Here is a 20,326-nt window from a genome sequence, read left to right on the forward strand (position 1 = left end):
AACAAAAACACACTTTATAACTATGAAAAACTACTTGTTCGTTCTCATGTTCTCATCATCGCATTTTGCAAGCTCTCCATTTCACTCGTGATTCAATTTTAGTTTGGAGGCTCGTTGCCAGCAAAAGAAAAAACAAATCCTCTGGAGAAATATACTTAATAATTAGATCCACAAAACTAAATACATAATTGTTCCATCCAAAAATAAATACATAACTGATCAGTTAGAATATTAACCGTCAATCAAAAGTTGAACACAATACTCGTTGATGTGATAAAAAAACTACTCCTTTTGCTGTGGGAGACTGATTATACTTAGCTATGATGAAACTATTGAACCAATTGGATCTGGCTCCCTTTTCCCATCAACTTCATGCTGCATCACCATCTCGATTGTTAAGTTGTCTTTACAATGGTTTTCTACTCACATCACAACAATACATCAATATATATATATATATATATCTAAGAAATACACATACAAAAAGAAAAGGATATTTGATTTACCTCATCTTTTCAGAATCTGCAGCTTCATTTGCAGTTCCACACATTTTATGAAAGAAACTTTTCAGGTTATCTATGTCATGGACCAAACTGCCCAAAATTCCTTCTATATTTACTATCTTAGTGAACAAAAAATTCTCGACGCCATCCTTTGAAACAGACTGTGACCCTTTCCAATTACAGTGATCTTTGTTGTACGAAGTTCTAGCATCACTGTTGTGTTCTTGATCCACTGGTGATATATTCTTTTCATTTGATGGCTTAACCCCACCAAATGGTATCATGTATGGCATTTCCATTTCAGTTGTTGTTGCTATAAGAGGCTGAACATCAAACTAAACAAACAAACAAACAAAAGAACACATGCCACAAATCAGTTTGTTACGGATTTTAAATTATCAATTGCATACACTTAATATATGTTCGTATACTCACAGCCTCAGATTGAAAAACCTTCTCTGAAAGGTCCTTCCACTCTGGATGAACACCTGCTGCCCAGTTGTTCATTCTAGGTGTACCGAAGGAGATCCTCATTGCCAAAAAATTTGAATTTAACGCGAGTAAGGGGATGGTCTCGTACGCCCACACAAGCAAGGCATAAGGAAATCCGCCGACCCCTATTGCTGAAGCATCATTGCTTTTTATGGATTTTTTCACAAAATCTACTGTAATCTCATAAGAGATTCTCCCCCATGGATAGCTATCAAACTGTTTCTTATCATCAATCAATAGGGTATATTCATGGTTTATTCCTGTCCTTATTTGCTTACCAAGTATAAACATCTCTAGAATGTATAGCTTTGCCATTTTGACAACATCTTTGTTTCTCCCTTTATCCATTTCTGTGAACACCTTGTGTAATTTTGCCCTTCTAATAGTTTTTTCACCACCAAAATACCTCTTATTAAACTTACCTTTTTGAATCTTGGACATATCAATTGCAGGTAGTTCCCCGCAATTCAAACCTGTTATCAAGGCAAAGTCCTTCATCCCGAACTTATGTATTCTACCCTCAAGATTGAACCATAGTTCATTGCGGTTTTTAGAACAACATTGACGTCTAATCAAATGATAAAAGAGTTGGGATGAGAACTTGGAGATCTTTAAGTCCAAGAAATTTCCAAAGCAGCTTTTCTTGAACTTCTTTAGTTGTCTTTCATTCAGCGTATTCTTTATAATTGATATAACGTCAAGCTTACTATACAAATTTATCCGTTGAGTAGTGGCCCAGCTACTCCTTGGTAATAACAAAGGGTACTCCTGTCATTGGAAAATAAGAACATAAACAAAAGTAAATTTTGAAAACTACATAGCACCTAATCAGATTGAATAATATATAAATAACCAACCTTATGAACATCTACCTCATCATCATGTTCAGAAGATGTACCAGAAATTCCTGATTTCTTTCCCCTCTTTCCTCGTTTTTTTCTCTTACCATCTTCACCCTGCTTCTACGTGTACATATATATAAGAACCCATTATCTAATCTAAAAGTAAACAGACATTTAAATTATAAAAACTAAATTTTCGTTTGATAAATTATTTAGTTTTTTAAATTTGTGCTGATTCTTTTCACAATTTCTTTACAATGGTTCTGGCCCTTTTCAAGATAAACTTCAAATTCTTTGCTAAATTTTAAAAACTTTTTTTTTAGCTTTCAAAACTTGAAATGGATTTTGAAAACATTATTAAAAAGATTGATACCAAAACAAAGAAAATCATAAATGAAAGTAGTAATTTATAATCTTAAATATGGAGTACAGTTTCTTTTACCTTAGATTGTTCAGCAATCTTCTTCCTTTGCCTTGTTTCCACACCTCTCCTAGAGTCTTGATCAGTATCAATTTCGGATGTCTCTTCCTTTTGTTCTTGCTATAAAATATATGTTTCAATAACTCATCAATACTAAGAAATTTGAAAGCTTACAAACCTGGGAACAGAATTTACCACTTCAAAGCTAGCCGATTTTCTCTTTTTCTTCTTTCGGGAAGGCTCGACGGAAGCAGGGGACTGTTTTTCCTGTTTGATATTACACTCTTCAATATCAAATGAATTCCCACCGAGCTATTCAATTTTGGCAACAAGTAAGAACTAAGAATAATATTTACAAGTCAAATATAATGGTAAATGAAAATTACATAGTTACCTCGGTAGTATCCACATTATTATCTTTAATATTATCACACAAATTTCCACAATGCTGTTTCATTTTTGGCAGCAAGTAAGAACTAAGAAAAATATCTAAAAGTCGTATAATCGTAAATGAAAGTTACATATTTACCTCAGTACTATCCACATTATTCTCTTCAATATCATCACACGAATTTACACCAAGCTGTTTCAATTTTGGCAGCAAGCAAGAATTCAGAAAGATATCTAAAAGTCATATATAATCATAAACAAAATTTACACATTTACCTCTGCAGTATCCATATTATTCTCTTCAATATCATCATAGGAATTTCCACTAAGCTGTTACAATTTTGGTAGCAAGTAAGAACTATGAAAGTTACCTCGAAAGTATCCACATTATTCTCTTTAATATTATCACACAAATTTCCACCAAGCTGTTTCAGTTTTGGCTGCAAGTAAGAACTAAGAAAGATATCTAAAAGTCATATAATCGTAAATGAAAGATTCATATTTACCTCAGTACTATCCACATTATTCTCTTTAATATCATCACACGAATTTCCACCAAGCTGTTTCAATTTTGGCAGCAAGTAAGAATTAAGAAAGATATCTAAAAGTCATATATAATCGTAAATGAAAGTTACACATTTACCTCAGTAGTATCCATATTATTCTCTTTAATATCATCATAGGACTTTCCACTAAGCTGTTACAATTTTGGTTGCAAGTAAGAACTAAGAAAGATATTTAAAAATCAAATATAGTGGTAAATGAAAGTTACCTCGACAGTATCCACATTATTCTCTTTAATATTATCACACAAATTTCCACCAAGCTGTTTCAATTTTGGCTGCAAGTAAGAACTAAGAAAGATATCTAAAAGTCATATAATCGTAAATGAAAGTTTCATATTTACCTCAGTACTATCCACATTATTCTCTTTAATATCATCACACGAATTTCCACCAGGCTGTTTCAATTTTGGCAGCAAGTAAGAATTAAGAAAGATATCTAAAAGTCATATATAATCATAAATGAAAGTTACACATTTACCTCAGTAGTATCCATATTATTCTCTTTAATATTATCATAGGAATTTCCACTAAGCTGTTACAATTTTGGCAGCAAGTAAGAACTAAGAAAGATATTTAAAAGTCAAATATAGTGGTAAATGAAAGTTACATAAGTACCTCGGTAGTATCGACATTATTCTCTTTAATATTATCACACAAATTTCCACCAACCTGTTTCAATTTTGGTAGCAAGTAAGAACTAAGAAAGATATCTAAAAGTCATATGTAATGGTAAAAGAAAGTTATATATTTACCTCACTGGTATCATCCATATTATTCTGTTCAATATCATATGAATTCTCAACAAGCTGATTCAACATGCGCAACAAGTATCTAAGAAAGATCTCTAAAAGTCATAAATAATGGCAAATGAAAGTTATATATTTACCTCAGTAGAATCCATATTAGCTGATTTCCTATTGTCTTCTATATCTGTTTGAAGGGGTTGATACTCCAAATACAGTATTTCTTCTGATTGACTAATAGGTTGTTCATCTGTCTGTTGCATTTAAAATCATAAAAAAGATAGTTATATATCCCATTTATTTCATGGTTCTTAAATGAAGATGTAAATCTTACCATGATCATATCAAGTCCTTCACTTTGATTATCCTGAACGTCATCATCTTGGAAATATTGATAATTTTGTTGACTATCAACTTCCTAGGAATAATGTAAAGGTTAAAATATCATCCACGAGATCATATTTCAATAAGATCCCAAAAAAATAATTTAAAGATTATGCTCTACCTCATGCTCAAATTGAATGTATTTTAGCTCTTGATTTGCAGACAATGAGTGAACGTGGCTCATAAGCATCTCCCAGCTATACTCTTGAAATTGGTTGCACTCCTCAAAGTACTTTGCAACTTCTGGATTTGTTCGTACTGTATAAATGACCAAAATTTGTCATAAGTTAATTCTTTTCCGCTGGTTTTTGAAACTAGTAAGTAAAATCAGTTCAGTATATCAAAAGGAAAATTGAAGAAAACAAACTAAAACTTATTTACCTGGAAATATCTTGACGGGTTCAATCCTGAAATTCTTTCTTCCAAAGAAAGGCATATAATGCAAGGGCTCCTCCACCTTGGATTATCATTGTGTGGGTTACTAAATGTAAATGGAAAACATGTTTTGTACCTTCACATTCTAAGAAAAATCTGACTTTTGTCATTTTATGCAATGTCAAGTATCTTAATTACTATTGTTTTGAGTTTCAAAATACATTAACTAGATAAGATAAAATACCAGCATTACAAAAATCAGAACTCTCAAAATCTAAAAAAGGAAACTTGAACATAAGTTATCTGACTATTGTTGCAGTTATTTTTATTCGTTGAATGGTATCAAATAGACTTGTTTGGAACGACATTCTAAGTACTTAGAAAAAAGTGTTTTTAAGTACTTGAAAAGCAATTGAAAAAAAAGAGCTAAAAAATTTATAATTCTATAATATGATCTTCACATATAATTCCATATAATTGAATTCATGAGGCACGAAACATGTGGACTATCAATTCGAAATGAAGCTGAAAAAATTACTAATTGCAAGGATGGCAAGGATTTACTCAGGATCTCGTTATATATTATTAAATCACCAAAAAAAGACAATGTTAAGATTAACAACAAAATTTGAAAAAAGAGAGGACTTATCGGATTTTCCCTAGCTAAAGAGGAAAGAAAAATCACTGTACAATGAAAATTCGGTTCTGCTATGCACTTTTTCAATGCTGTTCACGACAGCGGTGTGTAATTTTGACATTTAATTGTTGGCATACATTTCCCCTTTCAAGAACAAACTCAAAGTCACATTTGTCATTTACTTTCAACTTATGGCTGGCATAAAATTTAGACCATCCGGCAGTAACAGAAATACGATTTTGGCTGGAGAAACGGACGGTTGCTGGCCACAATGTGCCCTCTTCATCCCTAAAAACTATGTTTGGCTTCAACGAGATGTTCTCATTCCTCACCACGCGTCCAGAAAGATACTGCAATTCAATTCAAAACCATGACATCAGAAATGGCATCCTCTCCAGCTTCAGACAATCACTCAGTTGCCTGTCATCTCAATAGTAGCACAATTGGCAACACGAGAAGATTCTGAGAGAAATTTGGAATACATTTTGAAATAAAAACAAATTATTAACTTCAAGCTTTTGAATTTTGTAGTGATTTTACATTGAAATATACAATGTTGGAGATCCTGAGTTAAATCCTTGCCATGTAATTTTAGCTTCGTTTCAATATTGATATAGCGCGTTGGGCCTCATGAATAGCATTAAAGTCTGAGCTCATAAAGAGGTTGCATCACAATAAAACTATGAGAAACTGGACATTCATTGCAGTATCCAACTCAATTTCACATATGAGATGTTTCAGCTTATTACATAAGTTAGCAAGCTTCTCAACTATAACAGCACTACTAATAATCAATTTTTTTTAAGAAAAGAAGTTTGAAGAGAACTCACAAGTATCTGACCCGACCAGCGTTTCATCGTCCGCTCAAAGAAAGGCCCTCTTGGGATAGCCTGTTCTACAGAGTTTGAGACATTATCAGGTCTACCACGATTTAAAGGTACAACGCTTTTTGACTGATGATCTAGCTCTACAAAGAACAGTCAAAAGAATTCTAAATCAGACCGAGAGATGATATATGAAACGTGGAATCGAATAAATAAGTGCCAGCCATTCACATTTCTTTTCTCTTTTTAACTTGAAGAAAAGATGAACATGTTTGAAAATCATATACATTTTTATACTTTAGCCTTGAGTATGTAATTCTTTTTAGGGGAGAATAAATTTTATTCATGAACGGCATTCAAGGAATTTAGTGTTCTCCCAACACCAAGATGTAAATTACCAAGGAGATTTCTAATTAGAAATCAAAGAAAATAGAATAATCTCTGAAAGAATGTGTAAGTTTAAACCAATACAAAGCATGAAATAATATCAAATCAGGAAGCGACATTGAACAATAAATTGATGGGCTGAAAACAATAGAAAAACAGTCTCACCGAGTTTTAAAAATTTAGAAACTGTGCAAAAAAACAAGAACAAGAAACCGTGTTTTTTTTTACAAAATTTGGATACAATTTTGAATCGTGTTCCAAAAAAATAAGAAACTAGGTAAAGAAGACGACCAGAAGTGCTTATTTTCCCAAAACATAGCAATAGGAATCAACAAATAACAAGAAACCTAAGTACTGCAAACCAGGCTCTAAGTGAAGCCCACAAGTAAAACAAGAAGTACTCACCTGATCCATCCTGTAATCGCTTCCTCTTGTGAGAAATTGACGGTTTGACATCTTCTTCCTCAACCACAGGCTCTTCTTTGACCTTCAAAGTTGGAACAGCATTGCCAGTTTTTGCTTCCACAACCTCCAGTTTTGAATCAGAATTTCCAGCATCTGCTGACATAGCCTCCAAATTTGCTATAGAATTGCCAGCATCTGCTACCTTAGCCTCCGAGTCAGAAACAGAATTACCAGCTTCTGCTATCTCAGTCTCCAAAACTGGGATAGAGCTAGCAGGTTTTGCTGCCGCTGCCTTCTTGCATCCATTTTTACCAAATATCTTAACATCAAACAAACAGTGGCCGTGATATTGGAAAACTAAGAAGTCCCCATATTTCAGAGAATGATAATCTACAAAAGCCTTCCAACCATTCTTGAAATACAAAAGGTCATCCAGTTTTTCCAATGTAATACACCATGAATTTCCGGTATGATCTTGCATCGTAGCTTTTTCTGGAAAGGTTCCATTTAAATGCTTCATAAAAGCTGGTGGTATGCTCTGGAAATAAGAGATCAGGAATGAAATAAAGACAGACAGATTACTAGACAAAACAAATCATCTCACAACCACATTCAATTTATTATATTTAACAATAGCTTGTTTTCAAAATTAATAAACACTGTCATATATTAAGAAAACCAATTATCTTAACGATCACAGGAATAAGCACCTCAATTATCTTAACGATCACAGGAATAAGCACCTCAATTATCTTAACGATCACAGGAATAAGCACCTCTGGTCCAAATAGATTAAAACTCTTCCCTCAAAAATATATATCAATGAGTTATACGCCAATGCTATTTGGACTAGATTGCGGGAATCACAAAAGCTCATAAAAGTTACTCCCGTTTATATATAAATCTAACAACACATTGTCGATAACTTTAAACAGTTTTGCTATTTGGTCAACTTTTTCATGATATTTTGTTGTTTTCCACGAAATTTATCAACTCGTTGGCCCAGCATGACTATAACTAAATGATCAACAAAAGCATGTCAGAAAAATAGATCACAATGACTTAAATTAACAAAAACAGGGAAAGAAAATCCCTTTAAGAGAAGCAAATAACGCATCTGGGCCTAGTTTTTGTGGCAAATATCAAGCAAGCTTGTAGACTATTTTATGCGCATGTGCAACACAAAATCCATAATGGTAAAATACTACAAAAAAAAAAAAAAAGGAGCAACCCTAGATGCTATTCTACCTATTACAGAACAAGTAACAGAGCCATCTGTCAAACTTCACTGATCAACCCAAAAAAAGGAAGAGGGGATAAAATCTATAGTTAGGGCACAATGTGGATGATTAAGTAGAAAAAAACTGAGTGGAGAAACCATTACCATATGAAGAGTGCAAGAACCGGGAAGAAAGACCTTGAAAAACTCAAGGTTAGAAGCGGGTTCGATGCCGGAGTGACTCATCATTCACACTAAAAGAAGTGTCGATGAAGAACCCGATGGACCGATCATAGGCATGGGAAGAACAGGGGAAAGATTTTTGGTACTGAAACAGTGGAAGAAAGTTTGGTGTTCGTAGAAGAAGAAGAAGAACCGCGTAAAAGCAAGAAAAGAGGGAGATCAGAGAGAAGTTTGTTCTCCAAATTACAGTTTACACCACATGCATGCAACTTTCGTCTTCCACACTGAACCCAGAGGTGAAGGCTATTCTTTTCTAGGGTTTTGAGATTTTTTTAATCCTTAATTAAAGTTTCCGTTTTGGTAATTTTCCCTATTTTATCTCTTTCACTTTAAACAAATAAAAAGTATCATTTCATTTTCGACAGATTGCAAAAACCACGAGATATAGTGTTAGTTGCAGTTATATCTTTATGCCTCTAAACTATAAATTGAGCCCTTCAATTTATCCTAATTTTAAATTAAACTCTCAACTAATTATATAAATTATATTTATTATACTTATTATATTAGTTTTAGTATTCAATTTTAATACTATAAGAACTTCAACAGTCTATGTTTTATTGTTGAAATTTAAGTATGTAATGGTCAAGCTATCATTTTTTATGGGTGATTTTTACAATTTGTTCTTTTATTCTTTTTTAATTTATGAAAAAAATTACTTTTATCAAAGTTGGTTAATCTTTTACGCAATAACCTATCATGCAATGGAATTTGTTTGTTTTTGTCTCTAAGCTCATATCTGACACTATCTGTACATATTTGGAATCTCTTGTCTTTTTGAGTGAATGCTATCATATCAGTCTTAGACTGGTATGGTTGCATTTACTTAGTTGAGATAGCCCGATACACTTGTACGTTCTTTATTTCTCTAGTATTCGATAAGAAAACTAAAAAATAAAACGAAATATTGGATACGGTTGCATAAAGTTTGTTTTAGGTATTTTAGTCAAAGCTCTCGTAAAAGGGGTTGTTTTACCATTTTCGTCATACAATCAATCCAAAAGTCACACGTTCACTAAAAAATCGACGTGAGTACAAACAAAAACATGCTACAAAATGATATCAAAAGCAGAAGATAGAGAAAATACAAAACTAGCGAAAGCCTTCTAGTTAAAGAATACATATCATAAAAGTATAGTCATCGTAGTTTATTACGCTATCACATTCTAATTACAAACTCTACTTCTGCCATTAAAAACTAACTGTAAGTGTTAGAGAATAATTTTAACAATAAAAATCAAATTTTAGGGATAAGTTATCCTTTAAACCTCAAAAGATCAAATTAAAACTAAGTTAAAACATTAAGAACTATAAGTACTTGTTATTGAAAACAACAACACAAATAGACCGTTAAGTTCAAATTTTAAGGTCCAAATAGTTTAAAGTATTATTATATGTTCGTATAGAGAAAAAATTGTGCATTTTTTAATTTAACAGGTCTGAACTATTTAAAGTTCACTATGTACTACTTGGACCACATAAACATAAAAGCTCAAAGCTCAACTTTGGTCTAAATTTTGTCATTTACTAGAAAAACACCTTAGTATGTTTTCAACAGTTTCAGTACATCATTCCTACTAAATTTTTATAAATGGTTCAAAAATAGTTTGCAGTAGAAATTCTTCCGACTTTTTTTAAATGAAAATTAGCACTTAATTAGATGGTGTGGTGACATATTACCATACTATTTTAGTCATTATCAATATCATTCAAAGGCTTAACTTATATCTAAAATTTGAAAAGATTTATACTTAAATGATATTTTTAGAACTTTTACGGGAAGAAATAGAAATAATATTACAATATTTTAAAATATAAGTATTTTTTAACAAGGAGTTAAAGTTTATGGTTTTTTTAAAATTAGAATTTAGCATATACATTGTCATGGATAATTTTTGAGTCAATAGTCACAAGTTGAGAAGGTCAAACTACTAGTAATAAATTAAAAAATAACAACCAACATATGAAGGCCAAAAGGAATGTAACAAATAAGTTTAGGGAAAAATAATCTTAGAGAGGAGATGAAATTGGGTCGAGTTGTCGAAGGTGCCCGCGTCGCCCTCAAAGGAATAGGCTGAAGGCACTTCGAGGGAGCCGTCCGAACCTCACTATTAGGGATTCCATTATACAATTTCTAACTCAATAAATCATTTGTCACCTATCCTCAAGCTCTCTTTGTTTTATATTTTATTTTGTTTTCTTTGTCACTAGAAAAATTAATTGAAAAATAACATATAAAATATTTTATATATGGAGTTATTGGCCAAAATGAAACATATTTGTCAAATACCCACAAATTAAAAAGAAAACTTTGGATATGCCAAATTCAAAAGGAAAAAAGTGCTTTTAAATTGAAGTACCGAAAGAATAAAGATGCACGTAACAAAAAGCATTGCACATGAATCAATGAAACCAAATCAAATGCCCGAAAACGAAAAGTGATAATTATCATCTATTAATCACGATTCCAATTTGTTTTTTACAGAGAATCGATCATATTGTATTGTTGTAGGTATGAATCGATCATCGGACAAACAATGAAAAAGGTAAAAATAGAGAAGCATAACTTTTCTCACAAGTAGGATGAGAGTTGAAAAATTAGACAACGGTCAAATATTACTTATTTGTTTAACACATTTCATATATGAGTTAGGTTTTGTTCAATTTTAGAGAGCATATTTGAGAGATAAACTATTAGTTTTAGATTTAGAAAATGTGTAGTTTTTTAAACTTAAGATTGTGTTTTAGAATTATGATGAAAAATTGAAATTGAACAAAAAAAAACTTTTAAAAAATGCAGTTTGTTTTTAGAAAACAAAAAACAAAATGGGGTTGCAAACATATATGGTTTTTCTTTTTAATAAACAAAAATTTGAAATCATAATAAAAAAAAACAGTAAAAACAAAAACAAAAAATTTGAAATGGTTTAGGTACTTAAAATTTCAATTTTTACTTAAATGTATTAAAATCTATTGTTTGAGTCCCTTCATCTTTTTAGTTAGTTTTTAATAATATATATTAAAAAAAAGTTAAATTTTAAGCCTCTTTCATAAACTTTTACATCGATCTTTAAACTTGTAAAATATTGTCTAATACTAAATAGATTCTTATAAATTTAATTGGATATGAAAAGTCACTCAAATTTTAAGTATACAATAAATCAATTGGCGTTTTAATTTGTTAATTTTTTTTATTTTGTTGATCATAGATTGAGGTTTTTTAATTATTAGTCTGAGTCTATATTCATTAAATCCATTGCTCTCTTTCTTCTTATTCTTCTTATTCTTCTTCTTCTTTTTTTCTTTCTTTTTTATTTTTCTGTACGGTTGATTGATTTTGATAAAAACATCGAAATAATTTTTAAAAAAGCCTTTTCTTTTCCACTAGCCTTTCAATAATGAAAATTTGAGTTGCTCTGTTAACCATTTTATTTAATTTTTTCTTAAAAAAGTAGTCTATATGCAAAACACTCATTTCATATGTTTATGTTTATGTTTGGCTGTCAACATTGAATTTAACAGTCCTTTTTTAAAATCTGCAAAGCCCAATTTTTTGTTGTTTAATTAAAATTTGGCCAGGAATTAAAACTATTTGGAAAGTGTTGTGAAATTCATGGTTATAGCTATTTGGAAAAGGCTCGTTAAATTATCAATAATCCAACTCATGAATAATAATTAATTTAATATCAATATAACACTGCTCTGACAAGCTTCAGTTTTGCACTTTACAAAATGAAAAGAAATTCAAATTCTAAAAAGGATACTTAAGGTCATCCACTACAATTCATTGATCAGATAGGTTTAGGTTTTTTGAAAAAATCTTAACTTTAAAAACACAATAAGATTCATTCTTGGTGAGCAACTTAAACAAGCAAGAATCTCCAGGTTTTAAATCATTTTGCTTAAAAAATTCTGCCCAACCACCTGAGAATCTGATGCATCTTTCATAGTGTTTCAACTTCACATTCCATTGCTTCTTCCCCACCATAAGTTTTGCAGTATGCATTGTTGAAGAAAGGTGATTGTGAGCAAATGTCAGAGGAATGTTCTGCCAGATGAATCAGATTTATGAATAAATAAACATATAGCAATATTATTTAACTAAAAAGGGATTCTTTTTACTTACCAAAACACAGTTCTTGTAGCTTTTCATGTGAATATTGACTTTGAAGAAGTGATCATAATTGGGAGTCGTAGATTCCACATTTTTGTTATTTGCTAAAATGGGTGAAGGTGGAGAAATAATCCCTTCTAAAGTGAACAAAAAATGGCCCTTTTTTATCAATTGAAAGGACAAAATATGTCCTTCTTTTAAGTGATTTTCTTTTGCAAAAGCTTTCCAACCACTAGAAATGTAAGCAAACCCCACTTTACGGCTTTGGCTCCATTTGTAAATCATTGGCCAACCCATACCATCTGAATTTTCAATTTCTATCTTTCCGAACTCTTCATTCAAATGTCTCCTCGCAAAATATTTAGGAAGAAGCTACAAGTAAAAAAGAAAAGAAAAAACTTTTTTTTAAAACTCGAAAAGATCAATCCAAACAAACCCTTTTATTAAACATACATACCATGTTATAGCGACCTTCGATATACGATTTCTTCACAACAATTTTAAAACCAATTTTTTCAGGTTTTGCTTCAGTCTCTTCTGTTTGGGGTCTAGTAGTGTATTCTTCTAAAAAAAATCATGTAACAGTACTGAATACTGGCCATATACAATACAATGACGAGTAGAAAAGAAGAAGAAAAACACGTTTCATGAAGAGAATTTTTAAAAATATTGAAGTTGTTGATCTCAAAAGAAAAAGAAGAACATGTACGTACCTTGGTTGGATTCTACATGTCCAATATAGTTGGAAGAATATTGAATTTCAGAACAATTTTGGTTGAAAATAAGAGTATGAAATGTAGAGTTTCCATCAAGTCTAAAAACCAAAAGTGAGCCAGATTTCAAACCGTAATGATTTGAAAATTCTTGCCACCCATTTTGAAGCCAAACGGTGCCGTTTGGTGTTGTCGTGGATTCCACCTTCCATTCCAAGCCGTCGGGAGTCTTAAGGCAAATGGGATTCGAAAGGAACTTTCCATAGTCAGTGATGAACTTCTTGGGAATCATCTGAAAACAAACGAGAGAAAAAAACCATTTTTTCCCCAATATATAAAAGAGAAAGAGAAGGGAATTAGAGAAGAGCTTTTTTTCTTTTAATTCTTTGAGTTCTTACTAGTTTCTGGTCTTCAAGAGTTGCATGAAGAATTATCTTGAAAAAATGAGGATGATGTAAAACTTTGGCCTTAGATCGAGGAGAAGCCATTTAAAAATTGCAGGTTTATAAGTTGAGAAAAGACAAGGGAAGTGGTGATAATTTAAAGGGAAAAGAAAATCAGAATAGGAGGAAGGAGAGTCGGTAGAAGGAGAGGGGAAATGGGGATGAGGAAAGGGGAGATGGAAATTAAGTATAATGTGAGTATCAATTAATTATTAGCATGTGTGAAGTGTGAGGAGGTGGAAGCTTTTTTTTAAAAAAAATTGTTTGTTTTATGTCCATTTCAATTCCATTCCAGGGAAATTGCATATCCCATGGAAATGATCATACCTTTGTTCTCCATCATCTAGAGGTTAGAGGCCTAGGGCTACAATATGTATCAAAGGTAGTTTTGGTAAAAGGAAAAGGAAACGAGAAGATTCTGATTCATATAATATAGAAGAATATGGTGAGTGAGGTTGGTATAAGGCTGTTTGGAATCTGGATATTGCACCACAAATTGGGCATGCTTTCGCTTGGAAAGGGAATAAATGAGGAAACCAATTATAAATTCATTAATTCTTATTAAGGAAAGGGAAATAAAATAATCAATATCGAGGAAGCTATGTTTTATATAAATTGAAAGTGTAGAATTACGACGTTCGTTCAACTTAAGAAAATGTGAAAATATATATGGAAATGTTGATTTTAGTAAAAGGACGAGAAAGACATAATTTGAGATGTTAGTGATTTTTAAACCCTCAAAATCGAGTTAATGTTTGATTTTATACATTTTGATTTTATCTTTTTCTAATTTCAATTAATTTATTAAACTATTTTATTTTTTTGTTTTTTTAAAATCTAATCCTCTCAACTGTTTTGATTTCACTTCTAAATTTTTATACAAGGAGCCGTCGTAAATATAACAATTATATTAAAAATATTAACATATATATTAAAAAAATATTAGCATGTCTCGATTACCATTAAATTAGACTCACTTTATCATATTCATACATACTCAACAACAAATTTAATTATAACGACATCCTATCCTTTAATTTAATACATATAATATAATTTAAAAGCTCATGCATTGCCACAAACTAAGGTAAAGTTCATAGATGTGGCCTCATGCATTGCCACAAACTTTATAATAAAACTACATCATTAAAATATATACATACGATCAAGACAAAATTAACTTTTTCAAGCAGAATTCATAAAACAATTAGAAAATCCAAATTAAACAATTAGTATTGCAAGAAACAAAAACAAAAACATTAATAATATATTGCATTACACAATTCGGTCCAACTAACTTTAACATATCAGATTAATTCACCCCCAAGAAGGTCATCTTTCCACTAAAATGAAACCCTTCTCCAAATTTAATACAATTCCCAAAAAGAAAAAAAGCAACATATAGTAAAAGCAGTTAGTAGTCCGACTGAAGCATATCAGTTTGTAAATAGCTAACTGAAAATGGAAACTTTAAAAATGCAATTTCTTTTGCTCACCATTTCAAACAAGCATGTTTCCCCATCTCTCAACATATTCTCACGATAAAATTTACTCCAACCAGCTGAGAATCTGCAGTGATTCACATATTGCTTCAATTTCACTTCCCATTCTTTGTTCCAAACTTGAAGCTTTGCATGATGCATTTCTGGTGAAAAATGCTTATTTGCAAAACCCAGTGGAATGTTCTGCCAATCAACAACATACGATGGTTCACAATTAAACTTTATCCCATTAGAAAATATGGAGAAAAAAAATATATCTATTTTCTATTTTTACCAGAACTGTATTCCCATAACTTTTCTTGTGAATCTGCACTTCGAAGAAAGGGTTTGTGGTTGACGCAGTTTTGTTCTTTGGTGAAGAAGAGGGAACTGTGATATTCTCTTGTAATTTGGTGAATAAAAATTTGTCTTTCTTAATGAGTTCAAAGAACACAACATCCCCTGGTTTCAACAGATTTTCTTCTACAAAATCCCTCCACCCTCTTGAAATATAGGCAACTTCATCATCACTTTCACTCCATTTGTACAAAAGTGACCATTTTTTACCATTTTCAGTTTGGATGCTTATACTTCCAACTTCATCTGATAAGTATTTTCCTGCAAACTCCTTAGGAATAACCTCCAATAATACCAATAAAAAGAAAACACACACACACACACACACAGCTTCAGCCACTCCAGTAAATAATTAATCAAAGGAGAAAATAAAAGTTCAACAAAATCAAACAAGAACTTACCAAATTAAATCTACCTCCAACATTTGATTGGCTCATCACAACTTTAAAGCCAAGTTTCTCATTTGATTCCCCTCTGTTTTTTAATTCTTCTATTCTCCTTGAAATTTCAACTTCTTCTTTTGGTATATCACTAAAAATGTTGCATTCTTCTGCAAGTAATCCACTATGTTTTTAGAACAGCTTTTAAAATGACTAAAAATAACTGCCAAGGCTTCATGTAAATTAGATACCTCCTTCTTCAGGTTCTGTTTTGATTGAAAAGTGGTCTTCCTTTCTTGTTTTCTTACTAAGTCGACGACGAGGAACCGAAGCCTTATTCCTCTTCTTCGAATGTGGGCAGAAACTCTCGGAGCCATCAGAATCCGAATCAAATTCTTTTGTAAAATCTTTAACATTCCAAGAATATTCGGTTTCCATTGCTGTTGTGTTAAATATGTTTACTTTAAAACTCGAAGTTCCTCTACTATTCAACAATTTAAAAACCAACAAAAAACCATACTCCAAGCAGTAATGTTCTGAAAATTTATCCCATCCTTTCTCCAACCACACAGCGCCGTTATCTGAAGTTGTCAAGCCAATCTTCCATTCTCTTCCATCAGGAAGCTTCAGAATAACAGAACTTGATAACAACTTACCATAGCTTTTTATAAACATCCTTGGAATCATCTGAAAGAAAAAACAGAGCAAAAAAACCATTTCTTTCAGACAATACAGAACTTCAAAAGGCAAAGTAAAAAAAAAACATTATTGTCATCACCAATTTTGGGTCTTCGACGTTAGTGATGAGAAGGATTTTGAAAAACTTGGGAGGAGAAGCCATTGAGAGTGATGTGCAGAGAATGAAATGAAGTTCAGTGGGGAAGATGGAGTTGGTTTCTTAAAAAATGGGAGCGCCCTTTCAAATAATCAGATCCGTGTTCTTCAAAGGATTCTGTACCATATTGCCGCTGCCTGGAGATTTGGTCTTGATTAAAAGAAGAGAGAGCAATGATTATGGTGTGGAAGGAGAAGGGTCAGACTTTCTGGTTCTCTCTCTTTTTTCTGTTGCAAAATGAAAAGACACCAAATATTTTGTTTTCTCTTTTAAAAATGGTCCGTTCATTTCTTTCTATTCTTAACCTTACACTCATTTAATTACTAGATGTTAAAGCTTACGTATGAAAAGTACATACTCTTAACAAAAAAAAAATAATAATACACTTCCTGTTCTAAACTTTGTTGTCACTTGAATTTGGTCTGTAAAGATAAACATTTAATTTCTATCGTTTCAATATTTTGTAATAATCTAATTGTGCACTCTCAAATTTATTTTATGTGTAAAAAAAAGTATTTCTAATGTTTGATGAGGTAGGTCTGTATTTTATATAAATATTGAGGATTAAATCTTTAAGAAATATCTTGAATATTAAATTCTTTTGATGAAAAAAATATTTAAAACACATTTTAAAAACTAACTCGAGTTATCAAATACTTGTTTGAGAATGACTTATTTTTTAATATAAACACTATTGATAACAATCAAAATACCTTCAGCATCAAATTAATCACCATCTCCCAAAACTAATACCAATTTTCTTGGACGGAAGATATAAATCAACTTCACAATTTAAGTAACCAAAAAGTAGACAAATTTAATTAATCACCATTGATTGACAAGTCCCTAACAATTCTAAAAGATTTCATCAAAACATTACATCAAATAGAAAGGTGAGCTGACATTCACCTCGTTCCTAAAGAAACAAAAATAAGAAGAAGAAGCCTCAGATTAAAAATATATATTAATCATAAAAATCAAAATACATGTCAAGTTTTGAATTCCTTTAGCTCCACATATTGAGCACAAAATACACAAAACACATATATTAACTTACCCTTCCAAATTTCACCAAATACATTATTCTACCCTTAACCAAGAGAGAAAGTTCAAATCTTCTGACTCTCTCGCTTGTAGAACTTACAAGAAAATGTCCAAAGAAGTAGAGCAAAGTTTTGGCATTAGAATATTCTAATCCATAGAGACAGAGGTTGAAACTTTTCTGAAAATACTTACTTTAAGAACACAAAGTTTTGTGTTAACCATCTCAAACAAACATGTATCTCCATCTTCCAAACCATTCTCAGAATGAAATGTGCCCCAACCAGCTGCAAATCTAACATGACTACATGCATATTTCTTTATGCTCACGTCCCATTTTTTATTCCCAACTTGAAGACTTGCAGACTGCATTTTGGGTGAAAAATACGCCCCTGCAAATCTCCTAGGAATGTTCTGCGTCATTCAATTACAACATAAAAATTATTCAACTTTCATCAAGAATTTACATATAAAATTGGAAAAGGGAAGTTGTTTTTCTTTTTTTTTTTTTGTTACCAGGTACGAATTCATGTAGCTTTTGGACACAATGTCCACTTCAAAGAAGGGATTTCCTGTGGTTGCTGTTTTTTTCTTCGGTGAAAGTGAATTGTTTTGTAATTCGGTGAACAACATATTGTGTTTGTTAATCAATTGAAACAATCCAATATCTCCTTCTTTCAAGCGATTTTTCTCAACAAAATGCTTCCATCCACTTGAAATGTATGCAAAAGTTGCTCGATCCGTTCGACACCATTTGTATAAAAGTTGCCAATTTCTACCATTTGTAATTTGAAGGTTAATAGTTCCAGATTCCTCAGATAAATATTTCACAGCAAAATCGTGGGGAATGACCTCCAAGACACAAATGAAAAATATATAAATAAATAAATCAAACAAGGAGTTCGTTGAGGGATTTGTAAAACATGAGGGGCTTACCATGTTAAATCTGCCTTGTACGTTGTTTCGTCGCATGACAACTTTGAAGGAAGGTTTATGATCTGATTTTGAGCTGAATCTCTGAGTTGTTTCAACTTTCCTTGGTGATTGTTGCTTTTTCCTCGAAGCCTTAACTTCGTGTTTTGGGACGACTCTTTTCTTACAGCTTGGAGTCTCTCTGGATACATTATTGCACTCTTCTTCTGCATGCAGTTGTTGTGGTGTATTATAGCATTTTTTAAAGACTTGGTGAAAACTAATTCAATTACCACTAATTTAGTTTTTATAAATTAAATAAAACAATTTAACATCAACCATCGAAAGTGAGTACTAAAAATGAAATACCACAATTAAGTGGAAAAAGCTCTAAACGTTGGACAAGAATGGTATTTTTCCATTAAATAGTGGGTCCTATGGTTAAAACTTAAAACTCTACGGCTGTCAACTATATAACTTCACTCTTTTATCACTCCATGAAACCACACTACACTACTTTTTAAAACGAATACTATTCCAGAAACATAGCTTATCAAACAATGAATCTCTATTAAAAAGTTGCTTGTTTCATAAATGCATATAAATAAACCATTCAATCTAAAACAATACAAGGAGAAAATAGCATACCTTCTTCTGCATCTGCAGGTTCTATTTTGATTGTAGACGAACCGTCCTTTCTCATTTTCTTACGATTTAGCCAACATGGAACTAAAGCATTCTTCCTCTTCTTCGAATGTTCACGAAAACTCTCTGAACTTTCATCAGAATCGGAATAAGAATAACCCGAATCCGCATTTGTATCAGAATCCTCCTTCAATTGTGGTGAAGAAGAAACGTATTTGGTTTCCACTCCGGTTGGGTCAAATATAGTTACTTCAAAATTCGAACTCCTCCTTCCATTTAATAATGTAAAGATCAGCAACGACCCAAACTCTAAACAATAATGTTCTGAAAATTTATCCCAACCCTTTTCGAGCCAAAGGGCGCCGTTCGTAGCCTTTCTCAAACCCACCTTCCATTCAAGGCCGTCTGAAAGCTTTAAATTAACCCAATTTGACAAAGCCTTACCATAATCTTCCACAAAAGTCTTCGGAATCATCTGAAAAAACAAAACCCAAAAGAAAATGTTTCTTAGAACTTGAAAAGTGGCACCTTTTTGTTTCCCCTATTTATGGGCGGGAGGAAAAAGTGATAAAAATCATAACTTTAAAAGATGGGTATGCTCTACTTCTTGAAAAGGCTAAAAAAACTGATAATGAAGAATGTGTAAAGAAAAGTGAAGGGAGGATGTATTTTCACCAATTTTGGGTCGTCGAGATTTCTCTGCAAGACCATTCGGAAGAACTTCGGTGAAGAAGACATTGTGTGCGTTTTTTTTTTCTTTTCCTTTTTTGGAGAAAGGCCAGAGGTGAAGGTGGAGCTATGACGATGCTGCAGAGTGAAGAAGAAATGGAAGTGCCTGTTCAGATGAAATTATATGATTCGACGACGTTTGAAGGATACTATTCGCCATGTCATGTCCATAAATTAGTAAAATGGGAACTTTTGGGTTACGCTTTGTTTGATTTTTTTTTTTCTTTAAAAGAAAAACTACGAGT

General features: G+C 31.9%; 4 protein-coding genes across 38 annotated transcripts; all 4 read right to left on the bottom strand.

Annotated features, from left to right (window-relative positions):
- Nucleotides 1-127: 127 nt before the first annotated feature.
- LOC101221625 lies at nucleotides 128-8,734 on the bottom strand. 32 transcript variants are annotated; one of them, XM_031887343.1, is made up of 24 exons: nucleotides 8,354-8,734; nucleotides 6,970-7,507; nucleotides 6,184-6,248; nucleotides 4,723-4,798; nucleotides 4,463-4,599; nucleotides 4,292-4,375; nucleotides 4,101-4,211; nucleotides 3,967-4,020; nucleotides 3,830-3,883; nucleotides 3,693-3,746; nucleotides 3,556-3,609; nucleotides 3,421-3,489; nucleotides 3,292-3,345; nucleotides 3,155-3,208; nucleotides 3,020-3,088; nucleotides 2,925-2,978; nucleotides 2,788-2,841; nucleotides 2,653-2,706; nucleotides 2,454-2,570; nucleotides 2,280-2,378; nucleotides 1,853-1,957; nucleotides 939-1,763; nucleotides 507-838; nucleotides 128-375 (listed from the first exon to the last, which is right to left on the bottom strand). In XM_031887343.1, the coding sequence occupies exons 1-24, from the start codon at nucleotides 8,435-8,437 to the stop codon at nucleotides 330-332; spliced, it is 3,243 nt and encodes a 1,080-aa protein (XP_031743203.1). In that variant the 5' UTR covers nucleotides 8,438-8,734; the 3' UTR covers nucleotides 128-329. The 32 variants fall into 32 exon arrangements, with proteins under 32 accessions (XP_031743203.1, XP_031743197.1, XP_031743191.1 ...); XM_031887337.1 differs by having other exon boundaries at nucleotides 3,967-3,990; nucleotides 6,184-6,320; XM_031887331.1 differs by having other exon boundaries at nucleotides 3,421-3,474; nucleotides 6,184-6,320.
- A 3,346-nt stretch (nucleotides 8,735-12,080) lies between these two features.
- Nucleotides 12,081-13,856, bottom strand: LOC116404667 (B3 domain-containing transcription factor VRN1-like). Its single transcript, XM_031887921.1, has 5 exons — nucleotides 13,657-13,856; nucleotides 13,259-13,550; nucleotides 13,003-13,109; nucleotides 12,558-12,917; nucleotides 12,081-12,479 (listed from the first exon to the last, which is right to left on the bottom strand). The coding sequence occupies exons 1-5, from the start codon at nucleotides 13,744-13,746 to the stop codon at nucleotides 12,216-12,218; spliced, it is 1,113 nt and encodes a 370-aa protein (XP_031743781.1). The 5' UTR covers nucleotides 13,747-13,856; the 3' UTR covers nucleotides 12,081-12,215.
- A 1,080-nt stretch (nucleotides 13,857-14,936) lies between these two features.
- On the bottom strand, nucleotides 14,937-17,170 carry LOC105435899 (B3 domain-containing transcription factor VRN1). Of its 3 annotated transcripts, none has more exons than XM_031886544.1 (5): nucleotides 16,698-17,170; nucleotides 16,171-16,606; nucleotides 15,941-16,086; nucleotides 15,478-15,822; nucleotides 14,937-15,386 (listed from the first exon to the last, which is right to left on the bottom strand). In XM_031886544.1, exons 1-5 carry the CDS (start codon nucleotides 16,758-16,760, stop codon nucleotides 15,153-15,155), a joined length of 1,224 nt encoding a protein of 407 aa, XP_031742404.1. In that variant the 5' UTR covers nucleotides 16,761-17,170; the 3' UTR covers nucleotides 14,937-15,152. The 3 variants fall into 3 exon arrangements, with proteins under 3 accessions (XP_031742404.1, XP_031742405.1, XP_011657840.1); XM_031886545.1 differs by having other exon boundaries at nucleotides 15,478-15,810; nucleotides 15,941-16,089; nucleotides 16,698-17,150; XM_011659538.2 differs by having other exon boundaries at nucleotides 15,941-16,089; nucleotides 16,698-17,142.
- A 515-nt stretch (nucleotides 17,171-17,685) lies between these two features.
- LOC101221384 (B3 domain-containing transcription factor VRN1) lies at nucleotides 17,686-20,302 on the bottom strand. 2 transcript variants are annotated; one of them, XM_011659537.2, is made up of 5 exons: nucleotides 20,028-20,302; nucleotides 19,356-19,827; nucleotides 18,732-18,931; nucleotides 18,312-18,647; nucleotides 17,686-18,209 (listed from the first exon to the last, which is right to left on the bottom strand). In XM_011659537.2, the coding sequence occupies exons 1-5, from the start codon at nucleotides 20,088-20,090 to the stop codon at nucleotides 17,946-17,948; spliced, it is 1,335 nt and encodes a 444-aa protein (XP_011657839.1). In that variant the 5' UTR covers nucleotides 20,091-20,302; the 3' UTR covers nucleotides 17,686-17,945. The 2 variants fall into 2 exon arrangements, with proteins under 2 accessions (XP_011657839.1, XP_004142020.2); XM_004141972.3 differs by having other exon boundaries at nucleotides 18,732-18,934; nucleotides 20,028-20,299.
- Nucleotides 20,303-20,326: the final 24 nt, after the last annotated feature.

This window comes from Cucumis sativus, chromosome 6, assembly GCF_000004075.3.
Source record: "Cucumis sativus cultivar 9930 chromosome 6, Cucumber_9930_V3, whole genome shotgun sequence".
Classification (NCBI taxonomy): domain Eukaryota; kingdom Viridiplantae; phylum Streptophyta; class Magnoliopsida; order Cucurbitales; family Cucurbitaceae; genus Cucumis; species Cucumis sativus.